At 31.7% G+C, this 22,865-nt stretch overlaps 1 protein-coding gene across 1 annotated transcript; it reads right to left on the bottom strand.

Moving 5' to 3' along the window:
* Positions 1-4,254: 4,254 nt before the first annotated feature.
* LOC143238388 (tropomyosin) lies at positions 4,255-20,172 on the bottom strand. Its single transcript, XM_076478557.1, has 9 exons — positions 19,947-20,172; positions 18,009-18,134; positions 17,524-17,657; positions 17,202-17,319; positions 16,365-16,435; positions 13,454-13,529; positions 11,806-11,868; positions 5,395-5,464; positions 4,255-4,537 (listed from the first exon to the last, which is right to left on the bottom strand). Exons 1-9 carry the CDS (start codon positions 20,058-20,060, stop codon positions 4,455-4,457), a joined length of 855 nt encoding a protein of 284 aa, XP_076334672.1. The 5' UTR covers positions 20,061-20,172; the 3' UTR covers positions 4,255-4,454.
* Positions 20,173-22,865: the final 2,693 nt, after the last annotated feature.

Raw genomic sequence — 22,865 nt, 5'->3', positions numbered from 1 at the left:
ATAATGTTAACCTCTCCAATGTATTTCATAGTAATCAACATACTGATTCACTCTCTTGTTATAATGTTAACCTGTCCAATGTAGTTCATAGTAATCAATATACTGATTCAATCACTTGTTATAATGTTAACCTGTCCATTGTAGTTCATAGTAATCAATATACTGATTCAATCACTTGTTATAATGTTAACCTGTCCAATGTAGTTCATAGTAATCAGCATACTGATTCAATCACTTGTTATAATGTTAACCTGTCCAATGTAGTTCATAGTAATCAACATACTGATTCAATCACTTGTTATAATGTTAACCTGTCCAATGTAGTTCATAGCATTGAACATATTGATTCAATCTGTTGTTACAATGTTAACATGTCCAATGTAGTTCATAGTAATGAACGTTTTGATTCAATCTCATGCTACGAAGTAAGATGACGTTTCTTGGTCAGAAATAGGTTTCGATCCTTTAACATAATATTGCACACGCATTAAGAATAGCGAAATTACATAATGGCATAAAAGCATCTATTTTGTCATACTGCGTATAACTGAAATAGGTGGGAATGATTGTCATGTAAGTAAGTACACCTTCGACGAAACCCCAGTTCTGTTGCCTTTTAGCTCGAAAACCATAGGGGTGTGTCACTTAAAACTAACTAATTAACTAACATATAACGTGAATTAATATGGTACACTGTGGTATTGATTTAGAAAAGAGCATTGTACAAAATATAAATTTTAGTGATTGTGCCTTTGCAATATATAATCAAAATAAAATGAAACTTCAAACAATTACAAACTATATTGCATCATTATAAAGAAATTAACAGAGGCCTGACATGACGTAGTGATTAGGGATAAAAACTCAAGAGTCAGAAATTAACACCCTATCTGGGGAGGTAGTGGAGACCCCATAATGTTATAATAAATATTGTAAACAACACCATAAGAGCTGGGGATTCTTGTTAACAAACGTTTCCTCTCCAGAGGTCTAGATTTCAAAATCTATTATGGTGAACTCGATCGAAACCTACACTCTGATGAAGAGATAAGACGCGATATTGTTTCTTCTAAGAAAATGTAAAACAGAACATATTCTGTGAGATCAGCGAAGAGAGAGATGCAATATACCGATTGTGACCACAATTTACATCAACTTTATCTACAAACATTTCACAGTCATTTCAAAGTAATTTTTAATGATCACTTATTTCTAATGATGAAAATTTTAAATTTGTCAATAAACTGGCCTTTTAAGTTACTCTTTATATAACGCTAAATTATTTTAAAACCAACTCAAAATTAAATGATACCGAAAAGACAATTTAATAGCATTAGAGATATTTAAACAAAAAGTGATTTCAAGACAATATTTTTGTAAGAGGAATATGACAGTATGTGTATTTTTTTAAAATAAGTAAGCATATATATAAATGTCACATATTCTCTGATATCAATAACGAGAGCTCCAATGTTCTGAGACAAACAAAAGTCGTAAAAAGTAGTAAACTGGACAACAGATTGGGCTACGAGTTTATTTTTATACGAAGCTGGATAGCTTTTGTAGCTAAATGATACACAAAATATAATTGCCTAGCACGTAAGACGTGCGATTCGTAATCCGCGGGTTCGCGCCCGCGTCGCGCCAAACATGTTCGCCCTCCCAGCCGTGGGGACGTTATAATGTGACGGTCAATCCCACTATTCGTTGGTAAAAGAGTAGCCCAAGAGTTGGCGGTGGGTGGTGATGACTAGCTGCCTTCCCTCTAGTCTTACACTGCTAAATTAGGTACGGCTAGCAAAGATAGCCCTCGAGTAGCTTTGTGCGAAATTCCAAAAAACAAAATTACTCTGGTGGTTTGTAAACTGAATCATTTCTATAAGATTACATGAGCAATTTATTTCGTTTTTATGGCACATACAAATGTTATACTGTGGAAAAACCATACAAGCGTTTAATTTTACCAAACTATGTTTTAACCTATAATTGAAATAAATATTGATTATATTAATTAACTCCGATTTATGAATGATATTTTTATTTCCTCGTTTATTTAATTAGCTTATAGTTTAACTACCAAGCAGTAAAATTATAGTTATTTTATAGAAAATTCGTGTAAATATATATTATTTATTTTCGAAATTAAAGAAAATTGCGTAAGTTCCATCTTGAAAAGCATACTTCAAATTTATTTTTATACCCGATTAACATTAAAAATATTGTCACAAAATGTTTGAAAATACAAAGGTTATAGTTGGTTGGCTGGTTTGGTGTTTTATGGTGCAAAGCAACTAGGCTATCTGCGCCCAAAGGTTACAAATATGGTAATTTTGATAAAAAAATATTTTTGAAATGTGCATAGATTATGTATTTTATAAAAAATTAAGTTTGAAATCTGTCATTGTATCTATTTCTTAGAAAACTCAATAGTAAAACAAAAGTTCTTTAATGAAAAATGTTATATCACTTCAAAACATTAAAAAAATCTCTTATTCTGAATACAAAACAGACTTAAAGGTGGACTAAGTTTGGAAAGAAGATGTAATAATATTCTAATTTTGATAAAAAAAATTTCTCTTTCTCTTCTATCGTTGGTATTTTGTTCAGAAGTAAAGCCAATAATGACCGGGAATATTCATGTCAACTCAGGGCTTAAATTTTGGAAGTTTTGATGAAGGAAGAGTTCATTTTGAAAAGCGTACATAAAGGTAAAATAACACAAATAAGAATTTTAACTAAAGTTTGGAAAAAACACCAAGGATATAACAGTCTGAGTAATTGTCGTTAAAAAATCCTTTTGTGAAGCATGCAATAAAATGATTTACTAATTTAAAATTAAATGTGAAATATGTGATTGTTTTTATTTCTTAGACAAACAGCAAGCGTGCAACATTAGATATTTAACAATAAAAATTATTTTGAAAACCTTAAACAGGAGTTTTGTCTTACCCAGAAGAAAAACATTTGAAAGGTGCTTATATTTCGAAAAAAACTGTAAGGAACTTCTAGGTTTGGAAATTTTGATTGAAAATGCTTGTTATTTTTGTAGTTTTTGATCTTAGATGAAAAACAATGCATAAATTCACATTTAATTTATATAATACCTTGATCTTGGGGACAATTGCTAGCCTTGTAAACACGATAACTGTGGCTAAACTTGTTTTTGATTTACAAAAATAATCCATACATGACACCAGACTTCGTCTTCTTTCTTTTTAATCTCCTGGAGTGGGGAAAAATATATATTGTTGGGTGGTATGGATGAATGTGTTTCATCATCGCTGTTTACTAATACCATAGCTTGGACACACTTCAGTTCTCTTGTTGATTTACATATTCTTCTGCTGCTTTTGCTATTGTTTAAAAGCTTGCAGTATGTACACGAAATAAACAGTTTACACCTGTTGTACTCCACTACTTTCCTGCATGATCTGTGGAATGGATTTCTCCATTATCAAGAAAAAAGCCCAAACTGTTAGCAAATTACATGGCTGTTCTAAAAATGATTGGAATACAACACTCAGAGAGACCAGCATATAGAGTTTTGATTTGCATGCCAATAGTATTTACACAATTGATTTAAGGCTCTCTGAGCACCAAGTTTTCAGCCATTTGAATATTTATCATCTACAGTTCTCAACCTGTTACTAAATGTCCTGATAAACCTGTTTTCCAGTCATAATAGTGTGATAACTTTTATTCCACTCTTCTTTGGAACATATTATGGATGTCTAACTAAATCTTTGTTAATATCTAACTACAGTTCTCCTCTGAGTACCACAACCTCAGTGACACCTAGTTTTATCACGCATCGCCTACTACTGAAAACATCTCACATTCATAATTGTTGTTATACAAGATATCCATTCACGTTATCATGTATTTCTCCTGAAATTTATTAGTCATGTACTTAAGCCTGTCTTTAAATATCACGTGAAAGATGCATATTGTTGACCTAATACTCATTTTTATTTGAGTCCTTTATGGGAATTAGGATCGCCAATTTGTTTGGAAACATAAGTTTCATTACATACGAATGAACAATTCTAGGAACCACCAGAGGGAAGGCACCTTATTTTTAAATGTTATTGTTATGGAAATGGCTGTCATCTTATAACTTGAGTAATATTTAGTGGTATCATGCTCTGATATCTCTGTAATAAATAAAACAGCAATAATAACTCTTGTAATATTCATGTAACCAATAAGGTCAGACGTATCTGTAAACTTCATGTAAAAATAAAGACACAACTCTAGAGATAATCGTTTTTTTTCTTCCTCTTTCATACACGAGATTACTTCAGCAACATTTCTTTAATCTGCTACAGATTTATATACGTTAATTCTGTCTGACACTCTAAGAGTGTTCTAAAGTTAATTTAAGTGTTTAAATTGAAAGCTTATACTGGATACAGAATTGCACTTTGCAGCACAAAGACAGAAATGTGAAACGTTTAATAACCAGTAAGCTCTGCAAAGGTTTGGTCCAACTCGTCTGAGATGGCCTTGTATTTGTCCTTCTCGTTGACCAAGTCATCTGTAAAAAGAAATCAAGATGAGAGTTTATATGAGATTTTAAAATGTAGAGTATAGAAGTGCTTAACTTCTTTACATACATTAGTTTTATGTGGTAACAGAGAAATAATAGTAAAATCTATTAGAATCCAAGTTCCCCCAATGGAACAGTGGTAGTTAAGTCTATGGACTTACAACACTAAAATCTGAGTTTAGATTATGTGCAGTGAACACAACACATACCCCAAAGAGAGTTTCCTCTAAAAACAAATAAACTGTTTGTGGACATCGGTATACATTTCCATGAGCACTTAACATCATGAGCATACGTATCCCATGAGCACACACAGAAAACAATATCTGTATGCCAACATAAAATAAAACACTTTACATGAAAATGGATAAATCATAAAGTTCTCCACATTAATAATGAATTTTAAAGGCATCTACTCTGGGATCATTCACAGCTATGTCCATTTAGTAAAAAGATTTAGAAGTATAGGGCTATAGGGCCTTTACTGGTAAGTTAGTAACGTGGGTAACTCATACGTACAACAGTAAAACTATAATGGCATAAGTAGTCTAAACTAGAATGCGACTTTCCCCATACTATAAATCCACCAACAGGTTTTTTTACACTATCACTCACCAAGATTATATGTGGCATGACCTATAACTAAAAATTACTATGATTTAGTTTGAAGTTTGTTCATAATTTAAAACCATTCTATCCTTTTTTTCCTTTATTATATTTAATTGATACCAGGGTGAACAGAAGAAGTCTACGAATTTAGAACACCAATAGCCGGGTATCGATTCCGTGCAATAGACGTATCATGTAACTTTGTTGTAAGAAATAGACTATTCTCTTTGTTTTACCTTCAAGCCTGTCAACTTCTTTCTGAAGTTTCTGAACAGATCTTTCGGCGAATTCTGCTCGAGCTTCAGCCTAAAGTAACAAAAAAATCGAATAACACAATTTTTAAAGTAAAAACTTACTGTTATTGTTACTGTAGATGGCATTTAAGTTCATGTTAACCTAACTTATCGTGTGTAAATATTTTTCAAACTGTAAACAATATGGTACTCTATTAAACCATTGAAAACAAAAAAGGAAAATAACCTTTACCATAAAGAATGGCTATCTCGCATTTTTTCCATACTTTTGTTTTCATTTACCTCATACTATAGCAGTTTTAGCTGAGTTTTCTTCTATTAACTTATTATTTAAGACTATAAAATTCTTATTACACAAAATCCATAAAATTCTATTCAAAAGTAAGCTTCGTTTTAGAATTATAATAAGATATAAAATATCCCAGATTTCAGAGTCTCCTGAAGTGAAAGTTATGAGAACATGAATGTCAATTATCATGTTTTGTGTATTGTTGCACAGCTATTTCCAACACAATTATAATGCTTTGTGTAGTGCTAAACACAGTTGCAGTACTTTGTGCAGTATTGTACGAATACTTCTAAAACAATTATAGTGTTTTGTGTAATACTGCACACCTACCTCCAACACAGTTATAGTGCTTTATAGAATACTGTGTAACTACCTCCAACACAGTTATAGTTCTTTGTGTAGTACTGTATGAATATTTCCAACAGTTATAATTCTTTGGGTAGTACTGCATGACTATTTCCAACACAGTGAGAGTTCTTTGTGTAGTAGTGTATGAATATTTCCAACACAGTTATAATTCTTTGTGTAGTACTGCATGACTATTTCCAACACAGTTATAGTTCTTTGTGTAGTACTGTATGAATATTTCCAACACAGTTATAGTGCTTTGTGTAGTAGTGTATAAATATTTCCAACACAGTTATAGTACTTTGTGTAGTACTGTATGAATATTTCCAACACAGTTATAGTGCTTTGTGTAGTAGTGTATGAATATTTCCAACACAGTTATAGTGCTTTGTGTAGTACTGTATGAATATTTCCAACACAGTTATAGTGCTTTGTGTAGTAGTGTATGAATATTTCCAACACAGTTATAGTGCTTTGTGTAGTACTGTATGAATATTTCCAACACAGTTATAGTGCTTTGTGTAGTAGTGTATGAATATTTCCAACACAGTTATAGATCTTTGTGTAGTAGTGTAGGAATATTTCCAACACAGTTATAGTGCTTTGTGTAGTAGTGTATGAATATTTCCAACACAGTTATAGTGCTTTGTGTAGTACTGTATGAATATTTCCAACACAGTTATAGATCTTTGTGTAGTAGTGTATGAATATTTCCAACACAGTTATAGTGCTTTGTGTAGTACTGTATGAATATTTCCAACACAGTTATAGTGCTTTGTGTAGTAGTGTATGAATATTTCCAACACAGTTATAGTGCTTTGTGTAGTAGTGTATGAATATTTCCAACACAGTTATAGTGCTTTGTGTAGTACTGCATGACTATTTCCAACACAGTTATAGTTCTTTGTGTAGTACTGCATGACTATTTCCAACACAGTGAGACTTCTTTGTGTAGTACTGTATGAATATTTCCAACACAGTTATAGTGCTTTGTGTAGTAGTGCATGACTATTTCCAACAGTTATAGTTCTTTGTGTAGTAGTGTATGAATATTTCCAACACAGTTATAGTGCTTTGTGTAGTACTGCATGACTATTTCCAACACAGTTATAGTTCTTTGTGTAGTACTGTATGAATATTTCCAACACAGTTATAGTGCTTTGTGTAGTAGTGTATGAATATTTCCAACACAGTTATAGTGCTTTGTGTAGTAGTGTATGAATATTTCCAACACAGTTATAGTTCTTTGTGTAGTAGTGCATGACTATTTCCAACACAGTTATAGTGCTTTGTGTAGTAGTGCATGACTATTTCCAACACAGTTATAGTTCTTTGTGTAGTAGTGTATGAATATTTCCAACACAGTTATAGTTCTTTGTGTAGTAGTGCATGACTATTTCCAACACAGTTATAGTGCTTTGTGTAGTAGTGTATGAATATTTCCATCACAGTTATAATTCTTTGTGTAGTACTGCATGACTATTTCCAACACAGTTATAGTTCTTTGTGTAGTACTGTATGAATATTTCCAACACAGTTATAGTGCTTTGTGTAGTAGTGTATGAATATTTCCAACACAGTTATAGTGCTTTGTGTAGTACTGTATGAATATTTCCAACACAGTTATAGTGCTTTGTGTAGTAGTGTATGAATATTTCCAACACAGTTATAGTGCTTTGTGTAGTACTGTATGAATATTTCCAACACAGTTATAGTGCTTTGTGTAGTAGTGTATGAATATTTCCAACACAGTTATAGTGCTTTGTGTAGTAGTGTATGAATATTTCCAACACAGTTATAGTGCTTTGTGTAGTAGTGTATGAATATTTCCAACACATCTTTGTGTAGTAGTGTGAATATTTCCAACACAGTTATAGTGCTTTGTGTAGTAGTGTAAGAATATATCCAACACAGTTATAGTGCTTTGTGTAGTACTGCATGACTATTTCCAACACAGTTATAGTGCTTTGTGTAGTAGTGTATGAATATTTCCAACACAGTTATAGTGCTTTGTGTAGTAGTGTATGAATATTTCCAACACAGTTATAGTTCTTTGTGTAGTAGTGCATGACTATTTCCAACACAGTTATAGTGCTTTGTGTAGTACTGTATGAATATTTCCAACACAGTTATAGTGCTTTGTGTAGTAGTGTATGAATATTTCCAACACAGTTATAGTGCTTTGTGTAGTAGTGTATGAATATTTCCAACACAGTTATAGATCTTTGTGTAGTAGTGTATGAATATTTCCAACACAGTTATAGTGCTTTGTGTAGTAGTGTAAGAATATATCCAACACAGTTATAGTTCTTTGTGTAGTACTGCATGACTATTTCCAACACAGTGAGAGTTCTTTGTGTAGTACTGTATGAATATTTCCAACACAGTTATAGTGCTTTGTGTAGCAGTGCATGACTATTTCCAACAGTTATAGTTCTTTGTGTAGTACTGCATGACTATTTCCAACACAGTTATAGTTCTTTGTGTAGTACTGTATGAATATTTCCAACACAGTTATAGTGCTTTGTGTAGTAGTGTATGAATATTTCCAACACAGTTATAGTGCTTTGTGTAGTAGTGTATGAATATTTCCAACACAGTTATAGTGCTTTGTGTAGTAGTGTATGAATATTTCCAACACAGTTATAGTGCTTTGTGTAGTAGTGTATGAATATTTCCAACACAGTTATAGTTCTTTGTGTAGTAGTGCATGACTATTTCCAACACAGTTATAGTGCTTTGTGTAGTAGTGCATGACTATTTCCAACACAGTTATAGTTCTTTGTGTAGTAGTGTATGAATATTTCCAACACAGTTATAGTTCTTTGTGTAGTAGTGCATGACTATTTCTAACACAGTTATAGTGCTTTGTGTAGTAGTGTATGAATATTTCCAACACAGTTATAATTCTTTGTGTAGTACTGTATGAATATTTCCAACACAGTTATAGATCTTTGTGTAGTAGTGTATGAATATTTCCAACACAGTTATAGTGCTTTGTGTAGTACTGTATGAATATTTCCAACACAGTTATAGTGCTTTGTGTAGTAGTGTATGAATATTTCCAACACAATTATAGTTCTTTGTGTAGTACTGCATGACTATTTCCAACACAGTTATAGTTCTTTGTGTAGTAGTGTATGAATATTTCCAACACAGTTATAATGCTTTGTGTAGTAGTGTATGAATATTTCCAACACAGTTATAGTTCTTTGTGTAGTAGTGCATGACTATTTCCAACACAGTTATAGTTCTTTGTGTAGTAGTGCATGACTATTTCCAACACAGTTATAGTTCTTTGTGTAGTACTGTATGAATATTTCCAACACAGTTATAGTGCTTTGTGTAGTACTGTATGAATATTTCCAACACAGTTATAGTGCTTTGTGTAGTACTGTATGAATATTTCCAACACAGTTATAGTGCTTTGTGTAGTACTGTATGAATATTTCCAACACAGTTATAGTGCTTTGTGTAGTAGTGTATGAATATTTCCAACACAGTTATAGTCCTTTGTGTAGTAGTGTATGAATATTTCCAACACAGTTATAGTGCTTTGTGTAGTACTGTATGAATATTTCCAACACAGTTATAGTGCTTTGTGTAGTAGTGTATGAATATTTCCAACACAGTTATAGATCTTTGTGTAGTAGTGTATGAATATTTCCAACACAGTTATAGTGCTTTGTGTAGTAGTGTATGAATATTTCCAACACAGTTATAGTGCTTTGTGTAGTACTGTATGAATATTTCCAACACAGTTATAGATCTTTGTGTAGTAGTGTATGAATATTTCCAACACAGTTATAGTGCTTTGTGTAGTACTGTATGAATATTTCCAACACAGTTATAGTACTGTATGAATATTTCCAACACAGTTATAGTAGTAGTGTATGAATATTTCCAACACAGTTATAGTGCTTTGTGTAGTAGTGTATGAATATTTCCAACACAGTTATAGTTCTTTGTGTAGTAGTGCATGACTATTTCCAACACAGTGAGAGTTCTTTGTGTAGTACTGTATGAATATTTCCAACACAGTTATAGTGCTTTGTGTAGTAGTGCATGACTATTTCCAACAGTTATAGTTCTTTGTGTAGTACTGCATGACTATTTCCAACACAGTTATAGTTCTTTGTGTAGTACTGTATGAATATTTCCAACACAGTTATAGTGCTTTGTGTAGTAGTGTATGAATATTTCCAACACAGTTATAGTGCTTTGTGTAGTAGTGTATGAATATTTCCAACACAGTTATAGTGCTTTGTGTAGTAGTGTATGAATATTTCCAACACAGTTATAGTGCTTTGTGTAGTAGTGCATGACTATTTCCAACACAGTTATAGTTCTTTGTGTAGTAGCGCATGACTATTTCCAACACAGTTATAGTGCTTTGTGTAGTAGTGTATGAATATTTCCAACACAGTTATAATTCTTTGTGTAGTACTGCATGACTATTTCCAACACAGTTATAGTTCTTTGTGTAGTACTGTATGAATATTTCCAACACAATTATAGTGCTTTGTGTAGTAGTGTATGAATATTTCCAACACAGTTATAGTGCTTTGTGTAGTAGTGTATGAATATTTCCAACACAGTTATAGTGCTTTGTGTAGTACTGTATGAATATTTCCAACACAGTTATAGTGCTTTGTGTAGTAGTGTATGAATATTTCCAACACAGTTATAGTGCTTTGTGTAGTAGTGTATGAATATTTCCAACACAGTTATAGTGCTTTGTGTAGTAGTGTATGAATATTTCCAACACAGTTATAGTGCTTTGTGTAGTAGTGTATGAATATTTCCAACACAGTTATAGTGCTTTGTGTAGTAGTGTATGAATATTTCCAACACAGTTATAGTGCTTTGTGTAGTACTGTATGAATATTTCCAACACAGTTATAGTTCTTTGTGTAGTATTGTATGAATATTTCCAACACAGTTATAGTGCTTTGTGTAGTAGTGTATGAATATTTCCAACACAGTTATAGTGCTTTGTGTAGTAGTGTATGAATATTTCCAACACAGTCATAGTTCTTTGTGTAGTATTGTATGAATATTTCCAACACAGTTATAGTGCTTTGTGTAGTACTGTATGAATATTTCCAACACAGTTATAGTTCTTTGTGTAGTATTGTATGAATATTTCCAACACAGTTATAGTGCTTTGTGTAGTAGTGTATGAATATTTCGAACACAGTTATAGTTCTTTGTGTAGTACTGTGCAACAACTTCCGACACAGTTGTGGTGCTTTGTGTAGTACTCATGACTACTGCCAACACACTTATATTGGTTTGTGTAGTAAATTTTATATGCAAAAACGGCTCGTTTGGGCTGAGGTTTGTGAACCTGACGATGACCGAAGAAGGTCGAAACGTTGTTCGCTCTTCTATGTAAAAGTGTTTTCTCAGCCCAAACGAGCCGTTTTTGCATATAAATTTTCTCAACAAGTGGGTTTCTCGTCATCACTGGTTTGTGTAGTATTGTGTGGCTACTTCCAGGTATGTTGTTATTGTTCTATACTTTGTTCACCAATAAAAACAGATCTTATTCAAAAGATTAATTCTTGCACTAAAAAACTTACGTTTTTTACTTAGCTTTTGTAACCCTGAAAAGTTGGATTCGCTATTTTTGTAACTCTTACAAGATATGGGGATAATTGTCAGAAGTCAATAGTTTATGTCCTCGTAAACTGAAGACAGTCAAAAGGAATTATGTCAGCAATTTGAAAATACAGAAAGATAATAGAACTCACCTCCTTTAACCTGGAAGTCATGCTACGAATTTGAGTTTCATATGCTTCTTCTCTCTGTTGAGCCTAAAAAAAAAGAAACACATATCAATGGAATCTACACTCAATATATGGCATTAGTAAAATGTGTATTAAGCCTAAATTTTCCTTATTTGTGTAAAGCTGCTATAACGTTCAGAACATTTGAATTTGTGGTGCTGAGAGATTTCCCAAAAAAATAACAGTTTTATATTCTGTGCACAGTTTTAATTTATTAAAGAATAATGCAACTTAAAAAAACACTGAAGTTTTCAAAACTGAACTTAGTAAATGCGTTATTATAATTTATTACTTGTAGGAAAGGAAAGGTCGAAGAAAACGAAGAGCTAAGTTGACAATAAAGACGTCACTAAGAAGTAGCCACAAACTTAATGAATGTAAAAAATTAATTACTATGAACTTTAATGTTAAAAATTTTAACTAGAGGCACAAGATAGTGAACCAGTAAAAACGTTGCAGAAGATAACTAAGAAGTTTGTGAATAGTGCTATAAACCGAAAACAAACATTAATAATTAGGCCTTTATACAAACACAATATCATTAACAAACACTATGAGAGATCCGTAATAAATTTCAAAATATTAACTGACAAAGAAAGTAAACATAGAAAAGGGTAAAAATATATTCAAAGCAATTCGATAGTTTTTACAACGCTACATATCTGTGACACATATGGTTTTAGCATTACAAGATTCCAAACTTTCGCAGTAGTTTTCATGGCCTTCGTTTGTACTTTATTTATTCTATCACTTTCCTGCGTTGTATTTTAGATAAACTCTCTTGAAATCATTATGTATTAGATTAATACATTCTGGTATCTTTGAAATTGTTTTATGTGGTTAAACAACTCACGTAGACGTAACTTTGTTTAATATAAATAATTACCCGTACAGTAAACAACAAACTATATTAATGGTATTATAACGGCGTACAGTGTGTGAACATTTAGTGTACGACATGGTTTTACGAGTTCAAACCTAGGAATTCATAAAAACGTAGAATAAAACCGTTATAAAGAAAGTAGTAGCTAAAAGGTGTTCATGACCGTCTATGCAACAAACCGAAGCTAAATTATTACATAGTAAAAGTAAACCTGTAATGAAGATAAACTTAGCTGATTATCAAACGTCTGATTGGTTTTCACAAAGTGATAAGCATATGGTTTCGCACGAACTATACATGCATATTTTCAACTTAAATAAGTAGAAAAAGCCCAAAGCAACTTAATTTAATGTAAAGTTCATTTTTTACAAATTTACACGCGGGTTAAGTGTTGTTTGTGCGAAATAATTTGCAAATAAATAATCAAAGTTGAGGTCGAAACCAGTCTTCACGTGAGAACGCTACACTGTACCATCGTGTAACATACTCGTTGCATTAAAAAGTTTGACTGAGCAAAACATAGGTAATATAATTTTCAATAGAAAAGACAATATGCAATCTAGACTCCTCAGACGAAGCCTTTCAAATGATATTAGATTTTTAGAGTTTGATCGAGAAACTTGCGAGGAAAGTTCTGGGCAGGCAAGCATATTATTAATATATATTAATCCTTTTTTAAACAAATCGAATCAAAATTAGCAACTTCATTATTATTTTCATCAACTTTACCTTTTCCTCACTAACTTCCAACGATTTTAAGTTGTTACCGACAACACGTAACTCTTCTTCAAGTTCTACAATTTTCCTACAAAACATAACATACAGTTAACCCATAGATTTCTTTTCTTCAAAAACATGTGTTCCACTTAACTAAACATACAGTTAACCCATAGATTTCTTTAGTCCAAAAACATGTGTTCCACTCAACTAAACATACAGTTAACCCATAGATTTCTTTTGTTCAAAAACGTGTGTTCCACTTAAATAAACATACAGTTAACCCATAGATTTCTTTTGTTCAAAAACATGTGTTCCACTTAACTAAACATACAGTTAACCCATAAATTTCTTTTGTTCAAAAACATGTGTTCCACTTAACTAAACATACAGTTAACCCATAGATTTCTTTTGTTCAAAAACATGTGTTCCACTTAACTAAACATACAGTTAACCCATAGATTTCTTTAGTTCAAAAACATGTGTTCCACTTAACTAAACATACAGTTAACCCATAGATTTCTTTTGTTCAAAAACATGTGTTCCACTTAACTAAACATACAGTTAACCCATAGATTTCTTTTGTTCAAAAACATGTGTTCCACTTAACTAAACATACAGTTAACCCACAGATTTCTTTTGTTCAAAAACATGTGTTCCACTTAACTAAACATACAGTTAACCCACAGATTTCTTTTGTTCAAAAACATGTGTTCCACTTAACTAAACATACAGTTAACCCATAGATTTCTTTTGTTCAAAAACGTGTGTTCCACTTAACTAAACATACAGTTAACCCATAGATTTCTTTTGTTCAAAAACGTGTGTTCCACTTAACTAAACATACAGTTAACCCATAGATTTCTTTTGTTCAAAAACATGTGTTCCACTTAACTAAACATATAGTTAACCCATAGATTTCTTTTGTTCAAAAACATGTGTTCCACTTAACTAAACATACAGTTAACCCATAAATTTCTTTTGTTCAAAAACATGTGTTCCACTTAACTAAACATACAGTTAACCCATAGATTTCTTTTGTTCAAAAACATGTGTTCCACTTAACTAAACATACAGTTAACCCATAGATTTCTTTTGTTCAAAAACATGTGTTCCACTTAACTAAACATACAGTTAACCCATAGATTTCTTTAGTTCAAAAACATGTGTTCCACTTAACTAAACATACAGTTAACCCATAGATTTCTTTAGTTCAAAAACGTGTGTTCCACTTAACTAAACATACAGTTAACTTATAGATTTCTTTAGTTCAAAAACGTGTGTTCCACTTAACTAAACATACAGTTAACCCATAGATTTCTTTTGTTCAAAAACATGTGTTCCACTTAACTAAACATACAGTTAACCCATAGATTTCTTTAGTTCAAAAACATGTGTTCCACTTAACTAAACATACAGTTAACCCATAGATTTCTTTTAGTTCAAAACGTGTGTTCCACTTAACTAAACATACAGTTAACTTATAGATTTCTTTAGTTCAAAAACGTGTGTTCCACTTAACTAAACATACAGTTAACCCATAGATTTCTTTTGTTCAAAAACATGTGTTCCACTTAACTAAACATACAGTTAACCCATAGATTTCTTTTGTTCAAAAACATGTGTTCCACTTAACTAAACATACAGTTAACCCATAAATTTATTTTGTTCAAAAACATGTGTTCCACTTAACTAAACATACAGTTAACCCATAGATTTCTTTTGTTCAAAAACATGTGTTCCACTTAACTAAACATACAGTTAACCCATAAATTTCTTTTGTTCAAAAACATGTGTTCCACTTAACTAAACATACAGTTAACCCATAGATTTCTTTTGTTCAAAAACATGTGTTCCACTTAACTAAACATATAGTTAACCCATAGATTTCTTTTGTTCAAAAACATGTGTTCCACTTAACTTACATATAGTTAACCCATAGATTTCTTTTGTTCAAAAACATGTGTTCCACTTAACTAAACATACAGTTAACCCATAAATTTCTTTTGTTCAAAAACATGTGTTCCACTTAACTAAAGAACCAAACCTTTTTTGTTTTTTGAATGATTTTATTGTGATTTTATCTATTAAACACTAATTTTAATAGAAAGCTGACAAGGTTAAGTGTTTTAATAGTAATTCAACTTACTCAGTTATTGACTACAATAGAAACAGAAAACCACATAAAAATTATGTCACTTTTCCGAGTTTTTATATACCACTCTTTTACATCCATAAAATGCCGAGAACCTCAAAACGAGCCAAGCAGTCTCATAAAAGGAGCGGTCATGATCAAGATACAGTGTAGAATTCACCTGTGTGTGCATCAGATTTAACAATTTGGAGCGTTCAAAGAACTCTGTCACCACAACATTGAAGATATTTCTTGTTCAAATAACATCTGTTAAACCTTTCAAAATTACAACAGGACTGTCACCACAACAGTGAAGATAGCTTTTCTTCAAATAACAAGTGTTTAACCTTTCAGGATCGCAAGAGGACTCTGTCACTACAACATTAAAGACAGTTCTTGTTCAAATAACTCCAGTTAAACCTTTGAGCATTATAACAGGATTCTATCACCACAACATTCAAGATAGTTCTTGTTCAAGTAACATCTGTTAAACCTTTGAGGATTATAAAAAGACTCTGTCACCACAATATGCAGGATAGTTCTTGTTCAAATAACTTGTGTTAAACCTTTAAGGATTATAAAAAGACTCTGTCACCACAACATTCAAGATAGTTCTTGTTCTTATATGTCTTACTGTACAAATATTATATATGATTTTTCAGAAGCTAAGTCAGTGTTGGAGAGAAAATATAGACCTGAAAATGTAGGTGAAAACATACAGTCGTGGTTTTAAATTTTTTTATACTTGTACGTCTATTCTATAAAACACATAATGTGTTAAAAACTTACGATTCACCCGTTTCCGCTCTTTCTTCTGCTCTTTCTAAATCAGCCTCAACCATGGCCAGTTTACGAGCGACCTACAATCATATTATGGCTCGAACTTAGAAAAAACACAGATTCTCCTTAGAAAAGTAAATCCTCTTCGAAACTTTAATAAGTTAAAGGTAACATACACAAAGATTTATATTTACGCAATTAGTATATGAAAAGGACATGAGTGACTTTTTTTTTACTCTTTAAATTTCATTTAATTTAAGTACAAATAACTATTAAAGCATTTTATTAATTGAAATAAGAATACTTTTAAAGAAAAAAATATTTGCCAATTTCATGTCCTTGAAGTAATCTAGTTATTATATTAATGTAGACAAACCGGTTTGTTAAACAGTATATTAACGTAGAATAATTTATTTGTTAAACTGGGCTACTCATAATGTTAATATAAAAGAACCTATGTGTTAACTATATTACTCAACTCGTAAGAAATGTATGCTTTAGCTGAATTAGCTCTTAATTAACGTGAGAAGATCACATTGTTTATTCAACAAGACACTTTACTATAGATTAAAGATGGCTAGCTACTAAAAGAAGTATTCATTTAAGTAAACTGGATATCGAACATTGGATACTGACTTTGTTTTATTAACAGGTGTTTCTCCATTAGTATCATGCTGTAAATGTTCTTTTAATTAATAGACTATATTTAAAAAGCGAAATTAAAATGTGATATTCTACAATGGTCTATCATCAAACTGGAGTACCTCCATTAACGAGTTAGTTGATTAACAAGCAACAGCCATGTGACATTCATGACATATAACAACGACATGCCATCGTCGTCACCTCATCATATTTTCTGTCAGAGTCTTCTGCCATCATACGTGCTTCTTTCAATTGAGCATCCAGCGAGTCCATGCGTTCCTCGTCTGTGATACTTCTGTGCTCCAGCATCTTGCGCATACTGGAAACGAAAGGACGGTTATTTCTAATATTTGTTGGTTTTATAGATACACACTTAAAACATTTATAAGAATAATATTCATATTTTAATTTTTACAAACAAGTACACTTCTTTTTACTATAAAACCTCTATTCTAGAACACAAATGGTCGTTTTCATTCGTATTCCACGTAGTTATGATCTTTATATACACTTTTATGCTCACCGTTCACTTTCATCAGCCAGTTGGGTGGCCTCTTCAAGCTTTTGAGTGGCGATTTTTAGCCGTTCTTCTGACCTCTCCAGGTCTTCCTCCAACAGTTGAACCCTTCTGTTGAGAGCAGCGACCTCTCCTTCAGCCTAATGTTCGTTATTAGTTATTAATTTCAAAGTTTTTAAGACAAATAAGCGATGTCCACTATCAGAGTTATTACTAAAGAATATTATAGTACAACACTCATGACAACCCATACATTAACACAAGTCAAACGAAAAATAATAATTCATATAAGACATTTATAACAACCTCTATGTTCACATAAATCAAATTATAATTACAAAGTAATATAACACAAAACTTATAACAATCCATATATATTCACACAAGACAAATGAGAATCGGTAACATAATTTATTACATACTAATTTCATGAGTTAACCTTAATAATATATTTGAAATATTTTGGGTAAAGGATTGAAATGCTTACTTACATTTTGAAGTGCTTTGTCTTTTTCTTCTAATTTGGCGTTCGCGGTAACAAGTTGTTCTTGGACTTGATCTAATTCGTTTTCAATCTGTTGAATCTTCTTTTGAAGGGTTCTCACTTCTTCTTCTGCCTATAAAGGTAAATCTGTCTTAAGAAGAAATTTCTTTCATTTCCTATGTGAGTCACCTTTTCAGCTAAAGATTTATAAATACTCTAAAATAATTAATTTCATCTCTAAGTTAAAGCATTCTAATTTTTCTTAATGACGAGAAACCCACTTAAAATAAAAATGTATCTCAGAACGGCTGTTATGGGTATTAACACTTTTATTGATAAGGAGAGAACAACGTTTCTACCTTCCTAGGTCATCTTCGATATGTTTCTATACTTCTCTTTCCTCTTAAAACTCGACAAAGTGTTTAACATGTCGGACTGGGAATCCAAGGGTTCCGGGTTCGAGATACGGTGCTTACCACACACGTTTCGCACTTTTAACTGTGGTTTTTATAAGAGTGACATTTCAACAATATCTGATCATTATGTCCATAAGGTTTACAAGTAATCCTTAAAATTACGATGTGTTGTTTTAATTCCATTTTAAGAAAGGAAGCAAAACACACAAAACCTACACACAGTTACATAAACAGTAAAAACAAACTCCAAAATCGTAATGCTGATCGTGTAACCAACTTCAGACTTAGGATATAACTGAAATAAAAAAAAGTAAAAATTACCCTTAAACAAAAATATATTTTCAAAGGTATAAAGAAGTCTTAGAAATAAATTTAACAGCTATAAGTCTTAAATTCCATTTGAAAATAAGGAGCTCACATAAACAAAAATATAGCCTTCTCATTTATAGATTCATAAAGCCATATGTGTCTTTGTTAATATTCAAGAGTCAAGAACTGTTACTTTAAATAAATTATTAATTATTATTATTTCAATACTTAAGGTTTAAATATAACTGCTAATTACTTTCTTCTAATTTTTGTCAATTCTCAAAGAAGAATTTTTAGATAAAATCATTGATTAGTTGAGTGAGATAACAACGTTCAGAAAATGATGTTTACAATACTGATCAGATGTATGTTATATCTGATTAGATGAAACTATTAGCACTAAACCAATGTTGTATGTTGTTGGTGATGGAGAACGGTATTCAGAAAGAAATAATGATTAGGTTTAGGAAGTAGCACACAAATATCAGTTTATATTTGTTACCAATAATGTCCGAACAAAGAAAACTTCATTATGTTTTCACTTGTCTAAACAAATATTATGAGTCATTCTTGCAAGAAGGTGAATTTACCGTGTAAAAAAATGTCTGTGGAAGTATGTCGTAGTTTTGTATGGGCCTAAAACATTGCCATGTATAGTTAGGTGGGCTATTTTTAGTTAGGGAACTTTTCTGCCTAGCATCGAGTTACATATTACGTACGCTTCTGAGTAAGTGTATTTTTATATAGAGCTTTGCAAATAAAGAGGTTATGGCAAGAATAGTTTCTAAGTGCGCGTGTGTTAAGTAATATAACCTATGCAGTGCTTCCGTCATTAGTGTTTAGATTTATAAATAACCCAATAGTTAAATGAAGCGATATAACCCATATATTTCTAGTTAACTAAATACTTTAATAATTCGTTTATAAATCACATTTACTAAACGTTTTACCCCTTACCTAAGCTTACTTTCAAATATAATTTCAAAACCATCACTCTTTAAGTAACTGTTTCGTAGAGGGCAGGGTAATATCAGTTTTATTTATGCGGGAAAAAGGAATTATTGAAGGGAATCGAACCAAGATAATGTGCACAACGATTGAACAAGATACGGGTATAGACAGCTGTACAAAAGGAAACCTTTTTTAATATAATACTGATATACAGAGCTATACAGGGGTAATACTTTACCATAAGTTAATGACGCCAACAGTTACCTTACCTTATCTGCACGAGCATTAGCATCACGACACTGTTGTTCGGCGATATCGGCCCGGTCACATGCGTTCTCTTTGTCCAGCTTCATGGCCTGCATCTTCTTCTTGATGGCCTCCATGATGCTTTACTGAACGATGGAACACTTTTGCGTCCAAACAAAACCCTAACCTCAGGAAGACTGCTGCAAACAACGTAAAGCCACTTTCACTAAAGCTTATCCAGGCTACTCATAATTGGTTGGTTATACCTTACATCATTTCCGTCGTTCTTTCCTCAAAAGAAGAAGTAGAAAAAAAAAGGTTTCCTTCAGTATCGAATATCATGCAGCCTTGGAAAAGTCTTACCATGAAAATATCTGGAAAATCTCCTGCATCTGGGAGGTTTCTATGTGGCTTATTGCTCAAAGGTAAAAAATATATGGAATATTTATTACATGATGTCAAAAACTTCTGCCTGGCATACAAAAATAATTGAACACAAATAGAGAAAAAAGATATTTATAAATAAAATTTAAATTGATAAATTATTTTGGAGTATTGTGAAGTTAATTATCAAAGTGAAATTTAAATAACTAGCCTCTGTTAATTAAACTCGACGACAGGTAAATCATTAATTTGGAATTGTGGCTAATTAAACACCTAGGTTAAACTTAGATAAATGGTTACTATTAATAAGAAATAACTAAGCAACTCGTAAATCAGAAAAGAATTATGCAAATAATTGATCATGATTTAATGAACCTCTTTAATTATGAATACACAAAGTCATAAAACACTGCTTTGAAATGATTAGAATGTATTGATTTATAAGTTGGATACCGTCATCGTTAGCAGTATCTCTCCAGTGATATCTCTCGGGGTACACCCAGCTTAGTCGATTTAGGATAATCCTTAATACGTATATTGCAAAAGACAACGGAAGTTATCTGGTTATTCTAATAATGCGGCGATCGGATACCAAACGTTGTCACGGTTAACAGACGATATGGTCTACGAAGTCTAATCGCTATTTTGTTATTATTCACCTTATTATTAAATGTTAAATAGTGGTCAGTTTATACTTTATATTACGACTGCTAATCTGTTAAAAACTTCAGTTTTCTGGGAAAACTACTTGTGATAGCACAAACTGAAATTCAATGCTGGATCATCTCAGTAGAAATTCTCGAATATTCGATTGAGGTCTAGTTTATTTTTAACAGTGAATTTAACAATAAAACATACTATTCTCAACACCACGATGTATTAACATAGCTTATAATGGTAGATCATCTTAGTGGAATGTGTGGAATGTTAGATTAAGGTCTAGTTTATTTTTATCAGTGACTTCAAAGATAAAACAAACAATTGTCAATACCACGGTGTATTAACTTAGCTTATAATGGTAGGTCATCTCGGTAGAAAGTCTGGAATATCCGATTCAGGTCTAGTTTATTTTTAACAGAGAATTTAACAATAAAACATACGATTGTCAATACCACGGTATATTTACTTAGCTTGTAATGGTAGATGATCTTAGTGGAAAGTTTGGAATGTTCGATTGAAGTATAGTTTATTTTTAACAGAGAATTTAACAATAAAACGTACGATTGTCAATACCACGGTATATTTACTTAGCTTGTAATGGTAGATGATCTTAATAGAAAGTTTGGAATGTTCGATTGAAGTATAGTTTATTTTTAACAGTGAATTTAACCATAAAACATACTATTCTCAATACCACGATGTATTAACTTAGCTTATAATGGTAGATCATCTTAGTGGAATGTTTGGAATGTTAGATTGATGTCTAGTTTATTTTTAACAGTGAATTTAACAACAAAACGTACGATTGTCAATACCACGGTGTATTAACTTAGCTTATAATGGTAGGTCATCTCGGTAGAAAGTCTGGAATATCCGATTGAGGTTTAGTTTATTTTTAACAGTGAATTTAACGATAAAACATACTATTCTCAATACCACGATGTATTAACTTAGCTTATAATGGTAGATCATCTTAGTGGAATGTTTGGAATGTTAGATTGATGTCTAGTTTATTTTTAACAGTGAATTTAACAACAAAACGTACGATTGTCAATACCACGGTGTATTAACTTAGCTTATAATGGTAGGTCATCTCGGTAGAAAGTCTGGAATATCCGATTGAGGTTTAGTTTATTTTTAACAGTGAATTTAACGATAAAACATACTATTCTCAATACCACGATGTATTAACTTAGCTTATAATGGTAGATCATCTTAGTGGAATGTTTGGAATGTTAGATTGAGGTCTGGTTTATTTTGAACAGTGAATTTAACAATAAAACATACAATTGCCAATACCACGATGTATTAACTTAGCTTATAATCGTAGATCGTCTTATTTAAATGTTAGATTGAGGTCTACTTTATTTTTAACAGTGATTTTAAAGATAAAACAAACCATTGTCAATACCACGGTGTATTAACTTAGCTTATAATGGTAGGTCATCTCGGTAGAGAGTCTGGAATATCCGATTGAGGTCTAGTTTATTTTTAACAGTGAATTTAATGATAAAACATACTATTATCAATACCTCGATTTATTAATTTCGCTTATAATGGTAGATCATCTTAGTGGAATGTTTGGAATGTTAGATTGAGGTTTGGTTTATTTTGAACAGTAAATTTAACAATAAAGCATACGATTGTCAATACCACGGTGTATTAACTGAGATTATAATGGTAGATCATCTCAGTAGAAAGTCTAGAATATTCGATTCCATTCTATTTTATTTTTAACAGTGAATGTAACAATAAAACATACAATTGCCAATACCACGGTGTATAACTTAGCTTATAATCGTAGATCGTCTTATTGGAATATTTGGAATGTTAGATTGAGGTCTAGTTTATTTTTAACAGTGAATTTAACAATAAAACATACGATTGTCAATACCACG

The sequence above is a fragment of the Tachypleus tridentatus genome, chromosome 2 (genome assembly GCF_004210375.1).
Source record: "Tachypleus tridentatus isolate NWPU-2018 chromosome 2, ASM421037v1, whole genome shotgun sequence".
NCBI lineage: Eukaryota > Metazoa > Arthropoda > Merostomata > Xiphosura > Limulidae > Tachypleus > Tachypleus tridentatus.
The sequence above is the reverse complement of the archived record's forward strand: the minus strand, read 5'-3'. Positions and strand labels throughout refer to the sequence as shown.

Coding starts and splice junctions, on each gene's coding strand:
- LOC143238388 (XM_076478557.1), bottom strand. CDS start 20,060: ATGGAGGCCATCAAGAAGAAGATGCAGGCCATGAAGCTGGACAAAGAG. Junction 18,135..19,946: donor CTAATGCTCGTGCAGATAAG/GTAAGGTAACTG, acceptor TTACCTTTATAG/GCAGAAGAAGAAGTGAGAAC. Junction 11,869..13,453: donor TGGAAGTTAGTGAGGAAAAG/GTAAAGTTGATG, acceptor CTTTTTTTTTAG/GCTCAACAGAGAGAAGAAGC.